Source organism: Limulus polyphemus, unplaced genomic scaffold (genome assembly GCF_000517525.1).
Source record: "Limulus polyphemus unplaced genomic scaffold, Limulus_polyphemus-2.1.2 Scaffold2584, whole genome shotgun sequence".
NCBI classification, from domain to species: domain Eukaryota; kingdom Metazoa; phylum Arthropoda; class Merostomata; order Xiphosura; family Limulidae; genus Limulus; species Limulus polyphemus.
The window spans coordinates 21,792-44,209 of record NW_013668194.1 but is presented as its reverse complement, the minus strand read 5'-3'; the positions used below and the strand labels follow the sequence as shown (position 1 = coordinate 44,209).

Here is a 22,418-nt window from a genome sequence, read left to right as displayed (position 1 = left end):
ACATCATAAGTAGTGCAGATCTATTTGTTTTCTAAATTAATTACTTTATTTATTTGTTTTATTGTTCAAGAAAATAATAGTAATACTAATATTATTAGTAATAATAATAATAATATATATATATATATATATATATATATATATATATGGTAACCGAAACTTCACTGTACCTTACAAAATATTTGAAACAACATGTTTATTGGTTACTGTGTAAACATGGTAACATAGGAAACTGGATGTTCATAAGCACTTTCACACCTATACCCCCACTAAATCCCAACCACCCAAGTTTATTGGATCAGGTATAACTTTTCTCTTACTTTTATATAGTACTTTATACAATTCTTGTTACAACTACTGCACTGTGTAAACAAGCCAATACATTTTACCCCGCTGTATGAAACACCCGCTTTTCGTCCAACATTCAAATACCTACCAAGTTTATTGAATCACCCCAGACTTTATATAAAGCCATAGCATAACCATTTTTATAATACTTTAGACAATTCTCTGTCACCATTATACTGTCAAGAAGTTGATAACTCCTACCACACTGCATTTTCAAAGCAGGGAAAGTTCTGGGAATTGCACGCAAAAGCTTATTGGTGGTGTCAAAGTACTCAAAGTATGGTAACAGGAATGGTGATTCATTGCTTTATATTTGACAGGTTTCTACTTCAGCCATAAACAGTAGAATAAACATAGGAAACAGGTGTAAAAAGATTAGAAGAAACTCTCAGGTGATTTACTTTGGAACTTCATTGTCCATACTGAAAAGGGCAGAGAGTACTATATATTTTGTTTCTTCTAGTTTCTGAGCCATCTGCTAGCAATAAAATAACTACAGAAAGTAAGTACTATAAGTACTTTGAAATTTTGTGATCAATATTAACAATACTATAAATTTTATTTTGCATTTGCAATCTTTATTTAGATTTATTTCCTAATTTTTATTATGACTACAAGGTCAGTCAAATCAACCAACACCATAGAGAGTTAACATTGATAAAATAACAGATTAAATACAAAGTTTTATTCAAAAAACATTTGATGATTATCTAGAAGGATATTGAGATTATACAAAAGAAAGTTGACAAATTTCAGATAAAGAAAAGTATTTTCAATCTTAAAATCAAAATTACTTTGCACTTTGTTATAATAATAGGAAAGGTAAAAATATTATATTCATCTCATTTTCTTAAACTCGTAACATGGTTCCTTAAAACATAATCCCTACCTTTATCTAAAATTGTCATTCAAAGCTTAACAATCATACACAAATATCTTTATTTCCAACCCTGTCTCATAGGTCTAACTAGTTTATACCTAATAATCAATCATTTAACTTTTGACTGAGGCTATATACACATTTGTCATTCAAAGAATCTATACATTTTGACTATATACAAGTGACTGTTTTGTAATTTTAATCATTTCTACTCTAAATTTAATAGCTGAACTACTTAATTATATACATAACACTGTCCATATTGGACATAGGAAGGAAGTGTGTGAAGACTAACTATGTGTGGGCTCTGACCATGTTTTATTTGGTTCAATACCATATGTATACTACCCTGAAATAATATCAGCTGAATAAAAAAATAAATTCTGTATTGTAACCATACAATGTACAGAAATACATTTAGTTAGGGTCTGCAAACACAAGCCCCCCCCCTCCTTTTCACTAAATGGTATCTCCCTTCAAATGGTTTTGGACATACTTTACCAGGTTAACAGTGGAGGCAGTGCTCCCCATTTAGAAAATGGGTGGACAATGGCCCTTTACCATCTCCACCACCTCTGCTGTCTGCAGTAGTATATACAATCATGAATACAAGTTATCACAAGGTACATGCATGGCCATGATAAATACAGTGGAATGAAAACAACATGACCATTATGACCAATGTTAAACAAAAACAGACAACTTTCGTGCATACAAGCTATAGTTAAGACTACATACATGACTGTTTTGGAATATTACGTGTCCCCAATATACAATGAGCCTAGTTATATACCAACCAAGCATAGCCTTTTCTAATGTAATAAAACATGTCCTATGGTAATGTAATTTAGCAAAGCTTTTATCAAAAACTGGAACAAACCTAACGTCGATGACACAGAAAATGCATAGGAATATTTTATGCCTATCTCATCCCAATTAGGTTCTTTTGAATAACTGAGCAAAGGCAGACAACAATCAACATTTCTATACTGTTACATACATAAGAAAATAAAATGTATTTTTACATAATGTTTCATTTTACAGAGAAACAATAAGAAAGATATGATTGCTTATTATAAGAAAATATGTTATAATAGCTTACATTCAAATGTTATGCCATCAAGACCTGCTATGTGGTGCTACGTTCAAATACTTATTAACATGAGCAGTCACAGTGTAACCATGTGTATATACCCATGACACTGGATGTCCATCGAATATATGATATTTTGGTCAATAGATATGTAATAGTTCGAGTTGTTAAAAAATGACTTAGCATCCATTGCTAGGGGGTCAACCCTTTAATTAAGCTGGTAAAGCACTTACATGGTCTGTGACAGGTCTTGGCAGTGTTGCCAGATGTATGATAATGATCGTATTTCAATGATAATTTTAACCTCTGATGATGCAAGATCAATAATACAAAAAGTGTTCATAATTTACGATAATTTTGTCGTGCCATTAGATTTAAAACATCTCTTCATTTTGTTATGGCTAGGGGTCTAACAAATAATAATAATCACCAACAACCATTCAGTGCTGAACTACTTCATCATGTGATCTATTGTCTCTGTGTATTATGATGACATTCAATTATAACCTCCTTTGCACAGTTGTAAAATAAGTGCACAAATGGACTAACACAGCTGATAAGCCATGGAGGCAAGCACATGTAAATGATTTCTAAAACTTAAGTATTATACCAGAATAATGTTAGATGAGAAATTTGAACAGGAAAGCAAATAGGAAAGAAGAATAATAATAGTAATAAATGTAGTGTTTCCTGGGGACTAAAGAGTTAAATAAAACATGATAATGGGTGGTGTCAAGCAGAATCGTGATGATACAGTACACAGCACAGGTTAACTTGATATTATAGTTCATGTAAAAAAAAGATTTCAACTGTCATATACTTAACTATTTGCAGTGTACAATATTTAAAAAAAACACAATAATTTTAAAGTTCCAATATGATATTTTCATTTTTAGATCTGGCAACAGTGGGTCTTGGATTCAAATCAGAGGCAAAAAACAATGTGAACAAATAAAATTATGACATTACCACCTAATGTGGGGCAATACCATGACCCTGAAATTAAGCCTGAAGACAAGACTTGTTTGTGAGAACAGAAGAATGTAGTAGTTTCATTTGTTAAAAAGTGACTTACTAGCAAATGCTAGAGGGCTAACTTCTTAGCTTTAAAGTTGGATGGTAAACCACACTTGAAGTTGGAGTGTGACCTAGACCTCCTTCAACTACACATCTTTGTCAACTCAACATTTTCCTCTTTCTTCCTAACAGAAACCTTAACTTTAGCTTCATGATGTTTTTTATAATTTCTAAGTTCTACAATTTTTAATTTTATTTTCCATTCCGACAATTTTTTCCAAACGAAAGGGTAAAGCTTACTTTTTTGTTTATTTTTAACAAGCAAAAATCCAGAAACTCTATCAAATCACTCTGAGCCTCTCTAAAACCACAAATTACAGTATAGTGATCTGCAATACACTACACAGATTACAATTTACTAAGTAATATTTTCAATTTAGTTTTCTACAACAACTCAATAATTTGAATAAGTCAATAACTCAATACGTTAGTGAATAACTTAAGTTTAAGTCAATTAGCTACCGGTAGTTAAGCCTAAATTATCAATTATTATATTTAATCAAATATGAATCTTATTATTACACGAAGTGAGTGAAAAGTCTAGAATTAAATTAAGTTTAAACATCAAACGTAAAATCAATAAATGTTGCATTAGTTGTCATTACCTCTTCAAAATTCAAATGTGTTTCTTCTACCCATGTAGAATATAACTAAATCAGATAGAAAAATTGACTCTCCAGACAGTGACTCACGCTACTTCACATAGAAATTCCTTTTCCCAGAACTTTAGCTCACCTTATTTTTTCATTGGTGGAATTATTATTACGTCACTACTAAACCATACGCGACATTTCAGTAAAACACGTAATAGTGGGAGATAAAACGAATAAAATCTAATAATCATCTGCCAAAAAACATTAAGCTACGATTTTAATAAACGTTAATTAACTTTTTATTGAACTATATGTTATGCAAGTTGCCCGATATTGTTATAACGTATAGTGGGGAGGGTAGACCACGATTCAAACTCTACAATCACATGAACTTTCTTAATGAAAGCAATAGGTAAAAAAAAGGTAACAAAAAAAGCATTTTGAAATGTTATTGTAAACATAAGCAATACAAAGCACCTTCAAAACTACGATTTAAACCATAAGTCTGTAAACTTTAGATTAACTCATTAAACATCATTCTGAGCAACCGACCCCAACGGCACAGAGGTAAGTCTAAAATTTATGACGCTAAAAACCGGGTTTTGATACCCGTGTTCGGAATAATACACATGGCCTGGCATAGTCTTTCAGTTATGGCACTCGATTCGCAATCCCCGTCACCAAACATGCTCGACCTTTTAACCGCGAGGGCATTATAATAGCTCAAGAGTTGGCGGTGGGTAGTGTTGACTAGCTGCCTTCCCTCTTGTCTATCATTGCTAAATTAGGATAGTCCTCGAGTAGCTTTACAAGAAAATGCAAACAAATCAACCAAACTGAACAACTATAGTCTTCTTTTCCTGTATTTAATTATTTATCTTAGTTATTAAAAATAGTAGTTATATATCTACCAATAATAATTACGATTTTAAATCAACTAACCACATAACAAAGAAGTTAAAGATACACTTTTATGTTCAAGAAACTTATAAATAAATAAAATAAACTTTTTCTCTTTGCCCATTTGTAACAGCTAAGGGCTTGAGAAGAAAAAGAAAATGTTTTGTGTCGTTAATAAAATCGGTAATAAAAGTTATAAATTTTCAGAAATTACAAGCACGATTTGTTGTTATTGGTTTGTAGTGAAGCACAAAACTACAAGGGTATGGAAAACCGGTTTTTAGCATTATAAGTCAGCAGACTTGTTGCTGTGCCACTGGGAGGCACTTAATTTTTTTTTAAATTCAGCGCAAAGATACAAAAGAGCTATCTGCGCGTAATCTTTCTTAATTTTGAACTAATAGGTTGAAGTAGTGGTTCTCAAACTCTAGTAAATTCCGTGTACATGAAAAGCTGTATTCCAAAATCAAATGTTTTAATTCATATAATTTAGTTTTACGGAAATATATTTATTCTTTGAATCGTATTTTTTAAATGCTAGCCGTGATCTGAAAAACATTTATTGTAGTTTTCATGCCCTTCGCTCGAATTTTCCTTATTCTATCATTTTTACACACGGCATTTAAGCTATGCTTTCTTGCAAGCATTATGTGTTACATCGATAAATCCTCGTCTAGTTTTCTTATTTTTGTATCGATGTTTTTAATTTATTTTTAATTCTTCATTATTATACTTGGATTTAACATAGTTTTATTCATTAAATGAATTTTTAGAGCTGTAGTAAAGTGATTTGTAATCCTAGTTTTGTTATTTGTATAGTATATATTTTATTTGTTCTAATATAAATATGATCGAGACATGCATTTGACTGTACTCTAGTAATACTTTGAATACAAGAATAAAAGACAAAAGCAGCTAACACATTTTTATATTCTTTTACATCATTCTCTTCAGATTTAATAGTTATATTCATGTCTCCTACAATGTACACATTTTTCATTTTATTTTCACTTCAAATATATTTTTAGTTGTTTAATGTAATTTTGTATACTATATTGATGAGATCTATAAATTGCTATAACATTGATTTTAGTGTTTTGATATGTGCATTGTATGTTTACTACTGCAACTGCATTAAATTCAACAGTTTTTTCTTGTACATTTATTTCATTGTTTACAAATACTAAAGTACCTCCAGATTTATTATAATTTCTGACATTATAGTATTTTTTGCACCCCTTTATATTATATAAATTTAATTCTTCATTTTTGGCCCAGATTTCTGTAAGTACTATTATATGTATTTTCTGTGTAATTAACTGTACATAAATAAGAAAAAAAATCAAAATTCTTATTTCGACTACGTATATTCATTTATATTCCATTAATCATATTTGAACCAACAAATAAATTATTCTTATACGAATTATCAATTCCTGAATCACCATTTAAAATAATATTGAAGATATTATTTTTTAACACCATCTTATTCAGTTAAATCTTTCTCACTTTCAATTCTTATTACCTTTTCATTTTCTGATTGTTTTACAATAATTTTTCCTTCTTTAATCCAAATATACTTATAATTTTTATTTCTGGCAGCGTTTTTAGTTATATAAAAAAGTTTTTTTTAAATTCAGGTATTAGATGTTCATTTCTAAACACTAAACTTTCCTTGTAGTGTTCATTTATATCGGTCGTTTTTATCACTTTCTTCACTTCTTTATGAAACCATTTATTCCTAAGTTGTCTATTCGAAAATTGTACGATAATCGGCCTAGTTTTATTTTTATATTTCCTGGTGTTACTCTATGAGCTATTTGAATATCTTGATATTTTACAGTGATATTAGCTGCCTTTGCAACTACTTGAACAATATCTCTACTATTCTCTCCCTGTATTTCTGGTACCCCTTGAACTTCAATATTCATATTTCGTGAATACTGTCCAAGGTCAATTACCTGTTCTTTTAAAGATGTTGATTTCCTGTTGCATATTCTTGTTTTGCAACACTAGTTCCTGATATTGTTGTTTAACTTCTTTTATATTAGCCATTATTTCAGACATCATTTTTATAAATCCACAAGTTTTGTTTGAACAAAATCTACTAACGTTTTAAGATCGTTCGTTTCAGCTTTGCACATGGAGATTTCCTGTCTAAATTCACACACGTTCTGTTTATTTATTTACAATATTTCGGTTTCATTTTGCTAAAGTGTTCAAACATTTTACCTTCACAAGTATCCTCATAGTCCTAAGTTTTTATCTGCTTGACGGTCACCTTGACTGGTTTCAGCACGTTCGATATCACGAGTAGGTGAACTGATCGAACAAGGTACGTTTGGTTGAAACTCTGTGTTATCAACCAGTCATTCGGTAGTGACAGGAACATAACTAAGCATGACGTGCTGAATTGTTCGATAACGTGTATTGCAAATAGGCGTGAATAACACACACACACACACACACAAAAGATTTGTTTGTTTTGAATTTTGCGTAAGGCTACACGAAGGCTATCTAAGCTAGCCGTCCCTAATTTAGCAGGAAGACAGCCAGACAACATTAACCACCGCCAACTCTTGGGTTACTCTTTTACCAACGAATAATGGAATTGATCGTAACATTATAATGCCCCCATGGCTGAAAAGGCGAGCATGTTCGGTTTGAAGGGGAATTTGAATCCGCGACCTGCAGTTTGCGAGTCGAGCACTCTAACCATCAGGCCATGTCCGGGTCCCCCAAAATATAAAAAAAGAAAATAAACTTTCTGATAAAACAAAATTTGTCGATTTATTTAAAACATTTCTGATATAGAGCAATATGTGATTTAATTAACCAAAGACACAAAATGAACGGTTTTATCGGTGCCATCGTCGAGACCGAGTTTCTTTGTTAAGACTTGATGTAAGCCACTATTATGTGTAGGGTAGAGTTGTATGTTAACGTGATGGCTGCTCACTAGCAACGTAACGTAAGTCTGAACAACACGCAATCAGATACTCGATAGTCCGTATAAGCGTATATACTAATTGTCAATGAAAGTTATCCCTGCACAACCAATCACCACTTGTACTTAACAGTAACATAAACTATAAATAATATATTTATTGACTCGGAAAACAAATAAGATGTAATGCATTTCGTAAGTATGTACGACTGGGTATAAGAATACTTCAACATGACACTTACATTCGTTGGCAAATAGCAACTAATGTACTATGTACCGACGATGCATGATTATAAAGTATTGCCTCTTCCAATTTGCTTTTGACTACGGGCATGAGTTATGACTTAATTTGGAAAACACAAATTTGCTGGACATACCCTGAAAGTGAAAGAGAGTGGAGCGATCGATCACAGTTTTGATCTGTTAACTTTCGCCACGTGGATTATAATTTTACATGACTTACGACAATCATTGTACATATATGAAATACAGATTTGATATTTCAACTTCCCTTTCGAAAATATCGAAATAATAATACTATATGGTCTTATTATTTTATTTTTTATTTATAAACCAACACATACTTTTGTTTTTCAAAATAAATAATACTGTTAAATAAATACGCTAAAGTATGAAAATTACTGAATTTAATAAGACTTACGGTTTCCGAGATTTTAATTTCAAGAATTTCCGCCCTTTCAGCCGTGGGGGCGTTATAATGTGACAGTCAATCTCACTATTCGTTAGTAAAAGAGTAGCCCAAAAGTTGGCGGTGGGTGGTGATGACTAGCTGCCTTCCCTCTAGTCTTACACTGCTAAATTAGGGACGGCTAGCGCAGATAGCCCTCATGTAGCTTTACGTGGCTCGTCCTGTTATGCATGGCACTCAAAACTTGTACAATTATTCCGCACACAGTCCGATTATCCCAGTGTCCAGTCCTCAGTCTTTCAGAAATGGTTTGAATAACATGGCGATGGTTGGGATGGGACCGACTTCAAGTTATGAAAGTGCGTTTAGTGTTCCACATTTTGGACATTCACCCTCAATGCCTTACACGTCCAGTGAATATAGTAAGTGGTGTTCTGTTATGTAACTTAGAGTAGAATTCATATTTTTTAGCTTTAGAACCGGATTTAGAACAGTATATTCCATAAATATGATATAAAATGTAATTGATATCTTAAGCGTAAGTTTTTCTTGTATTTCTTGTATTTCTTTCTTCAACTTGTATTTTTAACAAATAAGAAAATTCTTGTTTGTTTGTTTGTAATTTCGCGCGTGCAACGGAAGAGACGTGCCTTTCCGACTTCTGTTTCTGCCTTACCAGTGGTGAGAACTCATGGGTCGTTAAGTTAGGCTTGTAAGTAGTTTCCATCCGGAGGCGATAGCTCTGGCTGGTTGCATTAGTTTGGTAGTGACACATACGAGTAATGGCTACATTGTCAGTGTCTAGAATGCGTTCTTTTGTCTTTTCTTCTTTCACCCCCATTTCTTTTCTCGCGTTAATGTGCACTTTGGTTACCTCCGTGTACTGAGCCATCCCTACTTTTTCGAGTCTCGTGCGGTTTCCCTCGCTGGTGGACGAAACGGGAATCAAAGCAGCTGGACCAGACGGCAGGGGTTCTATGTGGTTATTTCGACGTCCCACAATCAACTGGTTATTTGGCAGATTCTGTATCCTTGCAGGTTTCGGATTTTTCTTATTACTAACACTTGCTGTCACTTTCTCAAATTTTACAGCTTCGTCGTTGTTGTGTGGCGTCACCATTACGTGAGTGTTACAAGTTGTCATGTGCATTTCATGTTCTTTGGTGGAGTCAGTGATACTGGAGTGTACAGAGAATGCTTCAAGCCTTTCTTCTTGAATGTGGCTAATTTCATACTGGACATCTACTGTAGGATAGACATTCTTTTCTATTTTCTCTCTACGCCACCGTTCTTGGGAATAGCTAGCACACAGGATCGCCTGAGCATTTAGGTTTGCCATACGTTTACATGATCTAGTATCGAAAACCTCTTCACTCACGATTCCTCTCGGGTGGCGTTGTAGTTTTTCCTTTTGCTTCTTTATATGTTTTGCCTTCATAACCTTGTTCGACAAGTTTTGCTTTTCCGGGATATTTTTGTAGTCCCATCTTGTCTTCTCACGTTTTTTCTCACACAAAAGATCTCTCTCATCCCTGTTGTAATTAGAATGTTCTCTTGTCCAATTACCTCGGACATTGTTCTCATACAACAAGCGCATCTTTGCTGATGCGTTAAGACTCGCTTCACGACGACCTCTAGCGATGTGCCAGTGAGAAGTTACGTTTGTTTTTACGATCGCTTTATGGTAATCTGGACTCACAACTGATGGTTCAGATTTGAGTAGTTCTGAATTTTCTGTTTTTTCGGAGCATTTTCTGTTAACACTTCTACTTTTGTTTGGTAATCCATCGAAAAGCTTTTCACTCATTCCACCGCCAATTCTTAGAGCTGATCTTGTTGTTAGCGTATATTTTGGGAATATGATACAGTTTACTGTGGTAGAAGGTGTTGGATTAACGTTGCTTTTTGGTGAAAACGACTGAGTAACACAATCTCCACCGGACTTCGATTTTGTTTTTATCTGAAAAACGGTTCCGAATTTATGAGCTGCTTTTTGAGTCGGTTCTTTATTGTTAGTTGTTGTATTGTTTTTCTCTCTACAAGTTTCTTTGTTCTTATTTTTCGCATATCCCTTTTGAGATTTCAGAACATCTACTTTTGTTTTTCGAGACCCATCTTTCTTCGTTTCACAAAATGATTTTTTTAAAGGGGAAATGTTTTTAACAGAATTTCTAATTTTTTTGGCAAAGTCACCAATTGGTTTGGTATTTTTCTGTTTTTTGCGTGTCTTACTGTCCAGTTTTGGAAATTTGTTGATGTTGACATCATCATCCCTTTCTCTAACACTAGATGACCTCCTTTTAAGAGCGACTTTCCCGTTAGATTTCATCTCTGTCTTGCCCACTTGTATCACGAGGTTCTCGTACCTTCGATTATCTGCTAGTATTCTGTGCCATTGAACTGGATATTCCTTTTTTTTGTTTACGACATTCCTCTCAGCTCAAATACCGGCTACCTACAGACTGGAATTAGAAATGAATTATTAATCTAATACACATGAGACTACAGATAAGCATGAAATAAATACCTTATTATGAAATGCAAAATTACTCTCATATTTCTTTATCTTTTAAGTTAACGATTTTCGGTAAGTTATACGCACGTTGACAGACTTTGTTTTGTTTTTGTTCCAGTTCATCAGGAACTCTATAGAATATCAAACTGAGAATGGGGAAATGCTATTTTGAAGACAATGTTCCTGACGATATATATGGATGTATAGGATATTTACGTACACATTTACCATAGAAACACATGTAATGTTTACTCTTACGCATTTTATTACTTCAACTATCGTTTGATATTTTCAATGTAAAACTTAAAACTATCCAAAGTTCTTCGTTTCTTACTTGAAGATGACAATATGAAATGGTGATATTAAAATTGTATAGGCTTCTAAACGGATGACTTCTTAGTCACCAGTTCTAACTACGTTACAATTTAATATATAAAGTTAAAAGATAGTTACATCATAATAAGGCTGATAATAATTTAAATATAGTTATTTCCTACTGGCCCAACACGGATTTATAGCAAATAGTTTGTATAATAATATTATTATATTAATTATACGCTGTATTTTTCACACCGCTTCGGACCAAGCGTTTCGGCTCATCAGAGAAGCTGGGTTACAACACACACAGTTTACTTGCGTACGGAAGCACATGTGTTCTAATACGATATTAAGTTAATAAACAACGATTTGTAAGCACAGTAAATATTATTTTCAGTCTATAACATCCCATCAGAACATTGGTATGTCTTCTTCGGGCATGATACGATCTGATAGACTTGACCAAGTATACAAGATTTATATACACAAAAATATATATATAAAAGGACAAAAGACGCAAGGGTTTATGATTCACATGAATATTATCTCATGATAGCAATCAAATTTACAACAGGCAGGTCAAGGTTGGGAACGAAAGCTAGGTTAATAAATTCAGCCAAATTTTGCTGATGTTACAAAGAGCCAATGTCACGGCTTAGTGAAAACAAAAATCACTTATTTTAATCATTTTTATCATTTCTAAACAATCTCTCATATTTTTGTGTTGATAAAGGATAAACATTTCATACTAAAGTATCTTATCAAACCAATGCATGTTAAGGCAGATTTGACCCTCCCCCAGTTGCACAGCGGTATGTTTGCGGACTTACAACGCTAGAATCCGGGTTTCGATACCTGTGGTGGGCAGAGAACAGATAGCCCATTGTGTAGTTTGTGCTTAATTACAAACAACAACAATAAGGCAGATTTCTCAAATTCACCTTTACGCATATAACCTTTGACCTTTGTGTTCTTTGTGTCTGATTTCGAAGGAACGCGAAGTCTGTTTTTTATATATATATTTATCACATTCATATGAAATACTTCGATTTGTTCCTTCAGTAGAAACTGTTTCAACTTCGGTAGTAAGGCGCTTGCTTTTTTTGTGTGTGAAGGTTTAAATACAGTTTTTACATTGTTTCAACTTACTGAATAAACAGATAATTTCATTGGCAATTTCTAGCATAAAAGGGAATGAAACAAGTTTGTTATGTTTTTTGTTAATGTTAAGGGAAAGACTGGAATTAGCATAAAAAGTTTTACTGTTGTGAAATTTGATAAAAGCTCTATCTATGATATTAGGGTTAAAACCTCTAGATAGCGCTACTTAAAGAACGTATTTAAAACCACAAAAATTTATACTAAATACTCGAAATGGTGTATTTAAGTGTTTTACACTCACAAAAAAGAAACCTATCATTCTATAGGTATTCCGCCACAATTTAATTCTTCGTATTTTTAGCCGACACTAAGCAGCTGGTACATAATTGAATAGAGTTGTTTAAACACATGTTTAACAACAAGTCTGGCCCACATACACACCTCCAATGAAAGAATAGACCATTCCAAGCTTTTACTTGTTGTTAAACAAATGTTTAAACAACTCTATTCAATTATGTACTAAATATTGTTTAACAATTCATACTTTATTCTCAATCCTAAATGCAACGTGTAATATCTGTTATAAATAATATATAAAGTAAAAATTACTCTTAACATTCTGTTAACACTAACTCACTCTAAATGCCATGTGAAGTTGTAACCTTTAATACATTCTAAAAATAATTAAAGTATATAAAATTATTCATCAAACGATGAGTACACGAGCACCATAAATATCCACTGAAAAGCTTATCATAAATACCAGGTATAAAATCTATCTTGAATACTTTGTAAAAAAAATCCGACTTAAACACTTTGTGAGAACATATATCTACGTAAGTATCATGTGAAAACTAATCTTAAGTAAACTATACTCAAAATGACTTTACAATAGATTTACATTAAACATCAGGATCAATTAAAATATCCAAGAGTATCATGTGAAATTCTACCGAAACAATTTTTGGTGAAAAAAAAAAACTTACCAAAATGCTTTTTGTAAAATCTATGCTAAAACTTATAAAATCCACTCGAAAAATATAGTGCTGAGATTAATAAACGTATATACTTTGGCGTTTCAAGTTGCGAATTAATAATAACTTCATTCCTATAACGTAATGTTAATATAATGAGTTATATGCTACTGTCCTGCAAAATTGACTAACATGCAGCTGAAATGTACGAGTTGCTAATTAGACGAACGTATCTAACATAAAATATGACAAGCTGCACATCCAAGTTCGGAAATATAGATCTTGATAAACTGACAACTGTTACACATTTAATCACGATATTTTCATTCGCATGAAAATAAATCTCATGTATAAGAATACCATTAAAAGTAAATACGTGAGACATAAGTTCGAAAGTGCATTAAACTCGCACTGAATTTTCTATTAAACTCACACTGACTTGTCTATTAAACTCACACTGACTTTTGTATTATTTTTAATCACTAACAATGATAAGATGAAATTAAATCTGAAAACCACTCAGTTCGGAAGCTCTCTTTCAATTACAGCACTCTACATTCCAGTTCCCTAACATTACATAAACTTTAAACTCGGTGCCTTTTTAACATTACTCTAAAGTGGGATGAGTGTGGCCCAGGTGTTAGCATGCTAGGCTATGGACATGAAGGTCCAGTAAAAAAAATTCGCGCTCCGCACTTTGGGGCTACGAGTGCGTTATACGAGTGACGGTCAAATTCCATTATTCGGTTACACAAGAGTAGGCGGTAGGTGCTAGTAACTTGCTTCTTCCCCTCTAGTCTTTCAATTCAAAATTAGGGACAACTATCACAAATAGCCCTTGAGTAGCTTTGTGTGAATATCCCAAGTAAACAAACTCAAAATACACGTGGACTGGTTTTTATAGTTTAGCTAACATGAATCCTCTGTAGTAACATAGTAGGAAAGTGTTCATTTATAATAATTATTTAAACATTTATTTATAAGAATTTTTTAAAATTATGTTTAGCCATAGTACGTCTAGATGTTTAACCAAAATACTTAAGTGACCAAAAGCTACAGCAGTAAGGAGATAATGAACTTTATAAATAATATAATCAAAAATCATAGTTTTATATTTTATGAAATGAATATGAAAACAAGTAAACACGCTGAATGGGTAAGAAAAAATGCGTATATAGCGCACTCACAAGGACCTTCATTTAACTACTAAATAGTACAAATCAGATTAATTGAAGAAATTTCATTTCAAGCTAGCAAAAATTTAATTCGAAAGACAAAAGCAAAAGGTTTTTTCATTTACACGAATTGGTTAAACGAGGCGCTCTAAGAAAAATGATTTTAGTTGCCTTGGATATTAAACTGTAAATATTCATACAATGAAGTATATACAGTTGTTCAAGGAAATACTGTTCCCCTATACAGCATAACATGCACATTATCTTAAAATCAATACGTAATACATCACTAACAAAAAATTTAGTAAAAGATGAGACGTCATTAATAATTTTTAAAGAATTCATTATCATAATTATGAAGCCATGTTATTATAAACAAAAAAAAACTAAAATTATTAAATATCCAGGGGCTAAAAATAGATGAACTAATAATCTAGATTATATAGAAAAGGAATTTTAATTAATAGTAATTACATCAAGCGTTTTAGAATTTAAAGTAATTATTTGACATTAAATGTTCTGTGCTTATTAGTGATAGAAAAGAAGAAGAATACGTAATTTTTGAAATGAAAAGTTTTGATTAAATACTGACAGAAATAAAATAAAGTTGGGGTTTCAAGGTTACTTAGAGGTTAATTGTTTAAGTGCTAAATTAAATAACCGGATGAGAAATCTAATTTCACAACACTGACTCAAATTACAAAAGGCAAATATATCAACTTGCGATTAACGAACTTCATTAGTACGACTTTCTTAAACATCAGAGATATGGTTTTATTGAATTTAATGTTTTTCCCACTTTGAACTCATTATGCCAACAGTTATTAACAAAATAATCTTCATACAAAACACCTGATACATTTCTTAACAATAATTCATTCGATTTGTTTCCTTAGTGAATCAATGTGAGTAGAAGATGCTAGTTTTAACTAATCGGGAGAAGATGGTTAGTAAGAAACAACATAATTTATTATCAAGTCACGGAGAATGTTCTGAATATCTCTATAAACGGATTATTTCACATCCGGTATGTGTCAATTCTTCATGAATTATACACCTCGGGTTTTGTTATTTTTTTTACAGCCGTTACCTGCCTGGTGTCTCATCAGTGGTGACAATGTTTTCGCTGACTTGATAGTGCCCCCAGTGGCACAGCGGTATGTCTGCGGACTTTGAACGCTAGAATCCGGGTTTAGATACCCGTGGTGGGCAGAGAACAGAAAGCTTATTGTGTAGCTTTGTGCTTATCTCCAAACAAACAAAAAAGACTTGATGGTGCCAATGTTTTCGCTGACTTGAATCGGTCCAAACGATAGAGGCAAGGTCTGAATGTAAATATTTACCCATACGACGCCAATTAGACCTAATCTTTTTTTCTTTTTTGCTCTATAAAATCAGCATACATAGATTGTCCGTGAAATGTTTTTTTTTTAAAAAGGAGTACGTTTAGTTTGTTTTAGAGCAAAGCCACATTAGGCTTTCTGCTGTGTCCACTGCGAAGAATCTAACCCCGAATTTGAGCGTTGTAAGTCCGTGAACTTACTGCTGTATTACTTCGTGGACTATATCATTCTGATCACAAACTTTAACCACACATGTTACAATACTCAGATTTTCTAAGTCTTAACAACACAGTACTTAGATTTTGCACAGAATTAACACAACAACACTTAGACCTTCCAAAGAACAAGGCTACAAGATTTACAGTCTTCTTGTATCGTAAGCGAACTGTGAAGAAAATGTAAGTTTACAACTGAGTGCTTACTAGCTGTGGGATTCTTTGTTACGTCATCTACTGGGATCCGAAATGATTTTTATTCGCGTTATTTTTAATCGTAAACTATTTTACCTACCTCTTTTCAGAGCCTCGAGTTTTTTCTTTCGTTCCAATAATCAGGAGACGAATTTTAGTAAAGGTATTGAAGACTGACTTTATGTTTCTTAAATAATACGTGTTAATGACCTTTGACTGCCATATGTCCTCACTTCTAAAACTAAACATATAAATTACACTCCAAGCTCGTAGAATATTCGTTAGATTATTTATCTATTAAAAGAAAACGAACCTAATCTTGACTTTTCAACTGTTCATTTGATGCTGGTGGAAAATAAAATAAAATCCTCAAAAAATCAATTCTAATGGTTCTAGGATTTCCTCAGATCAGTTGCAGTGAATGCCGACTAATAACACACAAATAGGAGAACATACACATTTGTTACATATTTTCGACCCATTTCACCGAATTGTAAAGAGTCTAGTTCCATGTGATTAATGAACGTCTGGTAAACATCGCAAGTTTTTAATTGTTTAATCGTTTCAGCAGGCTTACGCCCGTGGCTTTAAACTAACATCTACTGTTATTGTCTTTGTCAGAGATCGAGGTGACTTTTAAGGATAACAACACAAACAAGAAATGAAGGACATTCTGTGTTAACAATGAATGAACTTAGTAGCGCAAATCTCAAGAGGGTTAATTACAACAATGAACGTTTTCAGCAGGAATGTCATGTGTCCACTTTAAGTGGCTTTAACTGATTTTCTTACGTCACGTAACGCTATAATGGCATACTGTCTTAAGAGTATTTTCTACAGAACTAATTAGTAGGAAGTAAATAGTGAAATGCATTTCTACATTAGTTCAACAACATTGTTTGTAGCTTCTTAAAAAATTAACAACATAGGTGTAGGAAGCAAATTAATAGGGTTAAGGTTTATTTCACTAAGCGATGCGAGGGGAGTGTGCGCCACGGGCGCACCCATTACAGTCAGGGTCCAGGGCCCTGGAAGCTCTTGGGTTCTGGTTTAAATTTTATGCATTCTTCTGCTTTTCCTGAGAATAAATATCCTAACTTTGATGCATTTTTACTGGGATAGCTTGAAAAGTCGAGACCCCCTCCTCTTCCTCCGTTGCTGAAAATTATTTAAACGGCTGTTTAACTGTCCCAACAAAGCACACATGTACACCTAAAGAAGCCTACAACAAGATTGGTATTTTTGGTTCATACTGTTGTAAGCGATATTTTAAATTAATGTGGCTGTTTGTTAGAGGAAGCTGTTACTCATGATAGTGATGTAATAACTGAGAAGGTTCGCGAAACATGGTGAAACTAGATGTACTTGCGCATGGTTCCGGAAAGTGTTCTGTTTCAGGAGTAAATAAAACCAAAATTAACAGTAACAAATGTTTTTATTTCTTGCTTTTGATGTTCATATGTCATGCTGTGTTGTAGTCTACAGAGTGCATAATTCTTCTCGTGATTCAAGGCATGCGTACATTTTATTGACGTCATGACAGTACAAATTGAAAGGTTAAACGTCCCTTATGTAACGTAATTTTAGTGTCTAGTGACTGAGCGACTGACAACAACCTACTGTATAGTTGTGCCAATGGTCAAAGCAGGTTAAACCCTCCAAACAGCCTTCGGTCCCTTTCTGGGAATCAAGGAAACAACATAAATATGAACCCCCCCAGTGGCATAGCGGTATGTCTGGGGAGTTACAACGCTAGAAACTGGGTTTCGATACCCGTGGTGAGCAGAGCACAGATAGCCCATTTTGTACTTTGTGCTTAACTTCGAATAAATATAAATATGAGTTAGTGAAGTATTCAGGGAGTAATCAGAGGAATAATATAAGTAGGTTTACTTGTAAGTTAGGCATACCACTAGCAAGTGTATTTGAACTTAGGCCTACAACATGTATGAAAGTGAACGTCGCCTCCAGCAAACGTTATAGAAGAAACAAATTAACCGTAATCGTTACGTGAACTCGACACGTCATTCCAACATATTAATATTGCACAGATTCCATTGCGATTGTGTTTATATGTAATCACACTGGATACTACAAAATTATCCAAAAACTCGCCCAATGACAGCACACGCTATGACAATACTTATAAGTTGTGAGTTAGCAAAGCAGTGGTCCAGATACCACTAAATATATCAATAAAAATGACAAAATTTGAACGTTCGATCAGAGGTAACATGTTTACAAAAATTCATTTCTAACTTTTCAAGATTTTAATAATATGCAACAAAATATTGGTCTCCCGGTGGACCAGCGGCAAGTTTATAAACTCACAATCCTAAATACAAGGTTCGATTCCTGCGGTGGACTTAGCAGATGACCTAATGTGGCTTTGCTCTAAAATATACAAACAAAATAGTGTTCATATATCTGTTATTGCTTTTTTTATAGCAACACAGATTAAAAATAAAAACCGAGCTTGGATTTTATATAATAGGAATAATTAACTAGAAGACTAGGAACCTAATGTTACTATAACACGGGAAGTTCCGTACAGGTGGCTAGGCTATAGCAAAAACCAATGGGGTTAAGTTTTACTATACATTTTATTTACGTACAGAGTATGAAGTTACTATTATACGAGAGGTTCTAGAAAGGTGGCTAGCATAAACTAACAGTTTTACTACACTTTTTTTTTTACTTTGACTTTAAATGGCATAAGATAATTTGAAAAATTCATTCATACAAATACGTTTCATTTTCATAAAAGTCTTGAAACGTTATAAAAGTCAGACAAAGAAAATAAATAAGCTTGGAGACAGATTGAACGAGTAACGAAGAAACTATATTACAAATTTAACATAGTAACAAATGCACCTGATGATGATAAAACCTTGTCGAAACTTTTTTACATTTATTACTTTGTTAAACTTGTAATATAGTTTTCTTCGTTACTCGTTCAAGCAGTCTTTAAACTTTATTGTTTCAAAGTGGGTTCCTAGTCGTCAAAACAGGATGAACAGACTTTCCGTTAACACACTTCCGTCTGGTATATTTAATGATACACAATAAGATGTATAACTAGAATATTACAGATGTGTGATTTGAGACAAGCGGTTAAACAAGATGTATAACTGGTATTATTACAGATGTGTGACTGGAGTCATAAGCGGTTAAACAAGGGGTATAACAAGTATTATTACAGATGTGTGACTGGTGTCATAAGCGGTTAAACAAGTGGTATAACTGGTATTATTACAGATGTGTGACTGGAGTCATAAGCGGTTAAACAAGGGGTATAACTGGTATTATTACAGATGTGTGACTGGAGTCATAAGCGGTTAAACAAGGGGTATAACTGGTATTATTACAGATGTGTGACTGGAGTCGTAAATGGTTAAACAAGGGGTATAACTGGAATATTACAGATGTATACCAATTCTTGTACGCTAAGACAGAGTTTGTTTCTGCTTCAAACATCAAAAGATTGAAAGTAAGCTTGTAGTATTCCGTTGCTTTTGTGCATATAGAAAGGAAAACATATTGTTTGACAAAGCAGGCAACGAATGGATTATGTAAGGGTGCGTACTTTATATATACGTAACTACTCACGTGTATCAACCAGACGTGTTGTTAGTCCATCACCTAGTAGCTATAAGATTACAACATAACGTTTATTATCGAAAAATAATGTTTTACAAATTATGTTACTACGAAGCTCATTAGAACAGTGCTTGTAACTTAAAATGGAAAAACAAACAACCTATATTTCTACGTACACATACTGTCATCACTTATTCTAAAGGAAAAAACAACAGAATTTTCTTACCAAAGCATGCCCTTACTCCTTAGTCTACTTATATATACGGCTTCCTATTACAATAGAACTGCAGTACGAACAAATCATATAACAAAACGCGACCGCGTGACGACGAAATTCTTCAGTATGCGACCCCTTAACACTTAAATTGTGAGATACGTCACGTGCGGAACGAACGTTGCTCTGACGTGGCTAAATCGTTTCCACTGTATCGCTACGTCACAACCCCGCAGTCTGATAAAGATTTATAATGTTTTCTTTTCGCAATGCTTTGACACAAATAAACATATTTCACCAGTGCTATACAGACTAAACTCACGTTTTAACAGCAAATTTATCATTTTTTTTGACACGCTCACATTTAGAAAAAAACAACAACAAAAAACAATCTAATTCTTTTAATGGTTGGAGACGGCTTGAATGGGTAATGAAGAAAATAACTTTATATTAATGTTTTTCTTCATTACCCATTCAAGCCGTCTCCAACCATTATTAGTCTCAAAGTGGGTTTCTCGTTATCGAACTAATTCTTTTAAGCAAATAAATTTATTGGTATGACAAAATATATTTACTATTTTCCCCCTTAGTTAATCATATATGTTATAGCGCAACAATCATTGTTTCAATTTTATGAACTTTGAAATTCCTACCCTTCATGCACAAACGACTACGTCAGAATGTTAACGTCAGGAGATCTTTCTAACAAATGCAACTGTAATAACAGTGATGTTAAGAGTAACGTAACCTGGTGCCAGTTTACCCCCAAGAGCGACATCTATTTATTCAAGTACGAAATATGAATAGATTAACATGCAAAAACTTGGAAAATGTGTCCACGAACTTTCAACGATGAAGATACTTAGATATTTCGTGTGACATCCATAGGGGCTGATCTTGACTAAAAGGTGAGGGGAGGGGGCCCTTTAAGAAAAATACTGTATGACGTCATTAATTATAAAAAAATCGCATTAACCAGCAAAGGGGGCTTTTTACGTTATTCGGTAATCTTTAGAGCTATGTTTGATTGCATCGTATTGTTCGCAAAAATATAACCATCGAATTGTTGTAATAATAATAATGTTTCAAGATATTGTTATAGAATTGTTGTAATAATAATAATAATGTTTCAAGATATTGTTATAGAATTGTTGTAATAATAATAATAATGTTTCAAGATATTGTTATAGAATTGTTGTAATAATAATAATAATGTTTCAAGATATTGTTATGTGAAAATAAATATTGATATATAGTTCCTAGTTTTAATATTTTCCCTAATGTGTGTTCTGGAAAAGAATTATTTACCATTACAGTAACATAAGACAATAAGAAATAGGCTGCTAAATACAACAGTACCTCTTCACAAAATAAAATAAAACGCGCACCCTGCATTTAATCTACAACAAACGTCTGTGATGCATTTAATTTATTTTTAGGCTAGTTTAAATATAATCACGACTTACTTATTTTAAACTTTAACTAGGGTGTTTTTTTTCTCTCTCCCTCTCTTCACGCTGCTATTTAAACGAATAAGTAAAATCGGTGTTTTCAGCATTTGTTTTAAGTAGTAACTTTTAAACGATTTGTTTCAAAACATATTCGTACACAATTACTGGAGTCGATTCCGCCATTTATATTTTCTTTTGAAACGCGGCGAATTGTGGATTTAAAATAATGATATCTCTTCCGGAATGTGTATATCGTCTGTAAATTCCACTGAGGTGTACGGTTAGGGTGCACTTTATATACTCCCTAATGCGTGAGGGCACCCTACAAGATGGCTTTCGGCCAAAGTACTGCGCTTCTCTTCGCGTAGGGTACGATTTGGAACATAGCCGTAGAAAGTCACAAGACTAGAGTGAAGTCGAAAACATTATCGAACAGGTCAAGTTCACAGTTTCCAGCCGGATTAATTTCTGGAACGGGGGAAGGTCCATTATGATCCAGTCCAACACGCAAAAACAACAACAGAGACTGTGGAATATATAGATATATTTACATTTTTTAAAAGGTCTTTAAACTGGGGGACAGATACATATACTATCCCCCCTCACTGCTGAAGGTACAGTGGACTTGTTTCGTCTTTCCCCTCCCCCCAGGATCGGAGCCTATAGTATTTATTTATGTGCTTATTAAAAACATGTTTTTAATTAGTTATTACTTTTTTATAAGTATCTGAATCCCTCTTATTGTGAAATATTAAGTGTTCTATTGGTGAAAACAAAAATATTATGACAATTTCTAAATCCATCTACAATGAAAAACAGAATACCTCGAG

At 33.2% G+C, this 22,418-nt stretch overlaps 1 protein-coding gene and 1 pseudogene across 1 annotated transcript; one reads left to right on the top strand and one right to left on the bottom strand.

Annotated features, from left to right (window-relative positions):
• Window positions 1–634, top strand: part of LOC111087753 — a 5,082-nt pseudogene extending 4,448 nt beyond the window's left edge.
• A 5,972-nt stretch (window positions 635–6,606) lies between these two features.
• On the bottom strand, window positions 6,607–20,285 carry LOC106467360. The gene is made up of 3 exons (XM_022395522.1): window positions 20,150–20,285; window positions 9,118–10,949; window positions 6,607–6,857 (listed from the first exon to the last, which is right to left on the bottom strand). The coding sequence occupies exons 2-3, from the start codon at window positions 10,814–10,816 to the stop codon at window positions 6,607–6,609; spliced, it is 1,950 nt and encodes a 649-aa protein (XP_022251230.1). The 5' UTR covers window positions 10,817–10,949; window positions 20,150–20,285.
• Window positions 20,286–22,418: the final 2,133 nt, after the last annotated feature.

Coding starts and splice junctions, on each gene's coding strand:
- LOC106467360 (XM_022395522.1), bottom strand. CDS start 10,816: ATGAAATCTAACGGGAAAGTCGCTCTTAAAAGGAGGTCATCTAGTGTT. Junction 6,858..9,117: donor GCACGTCTCTTCCGTTGCAC/GCGCGAAATTAC, acceptor CATCTTTAAAAG/AACAGGTAATTGACCTTGGA.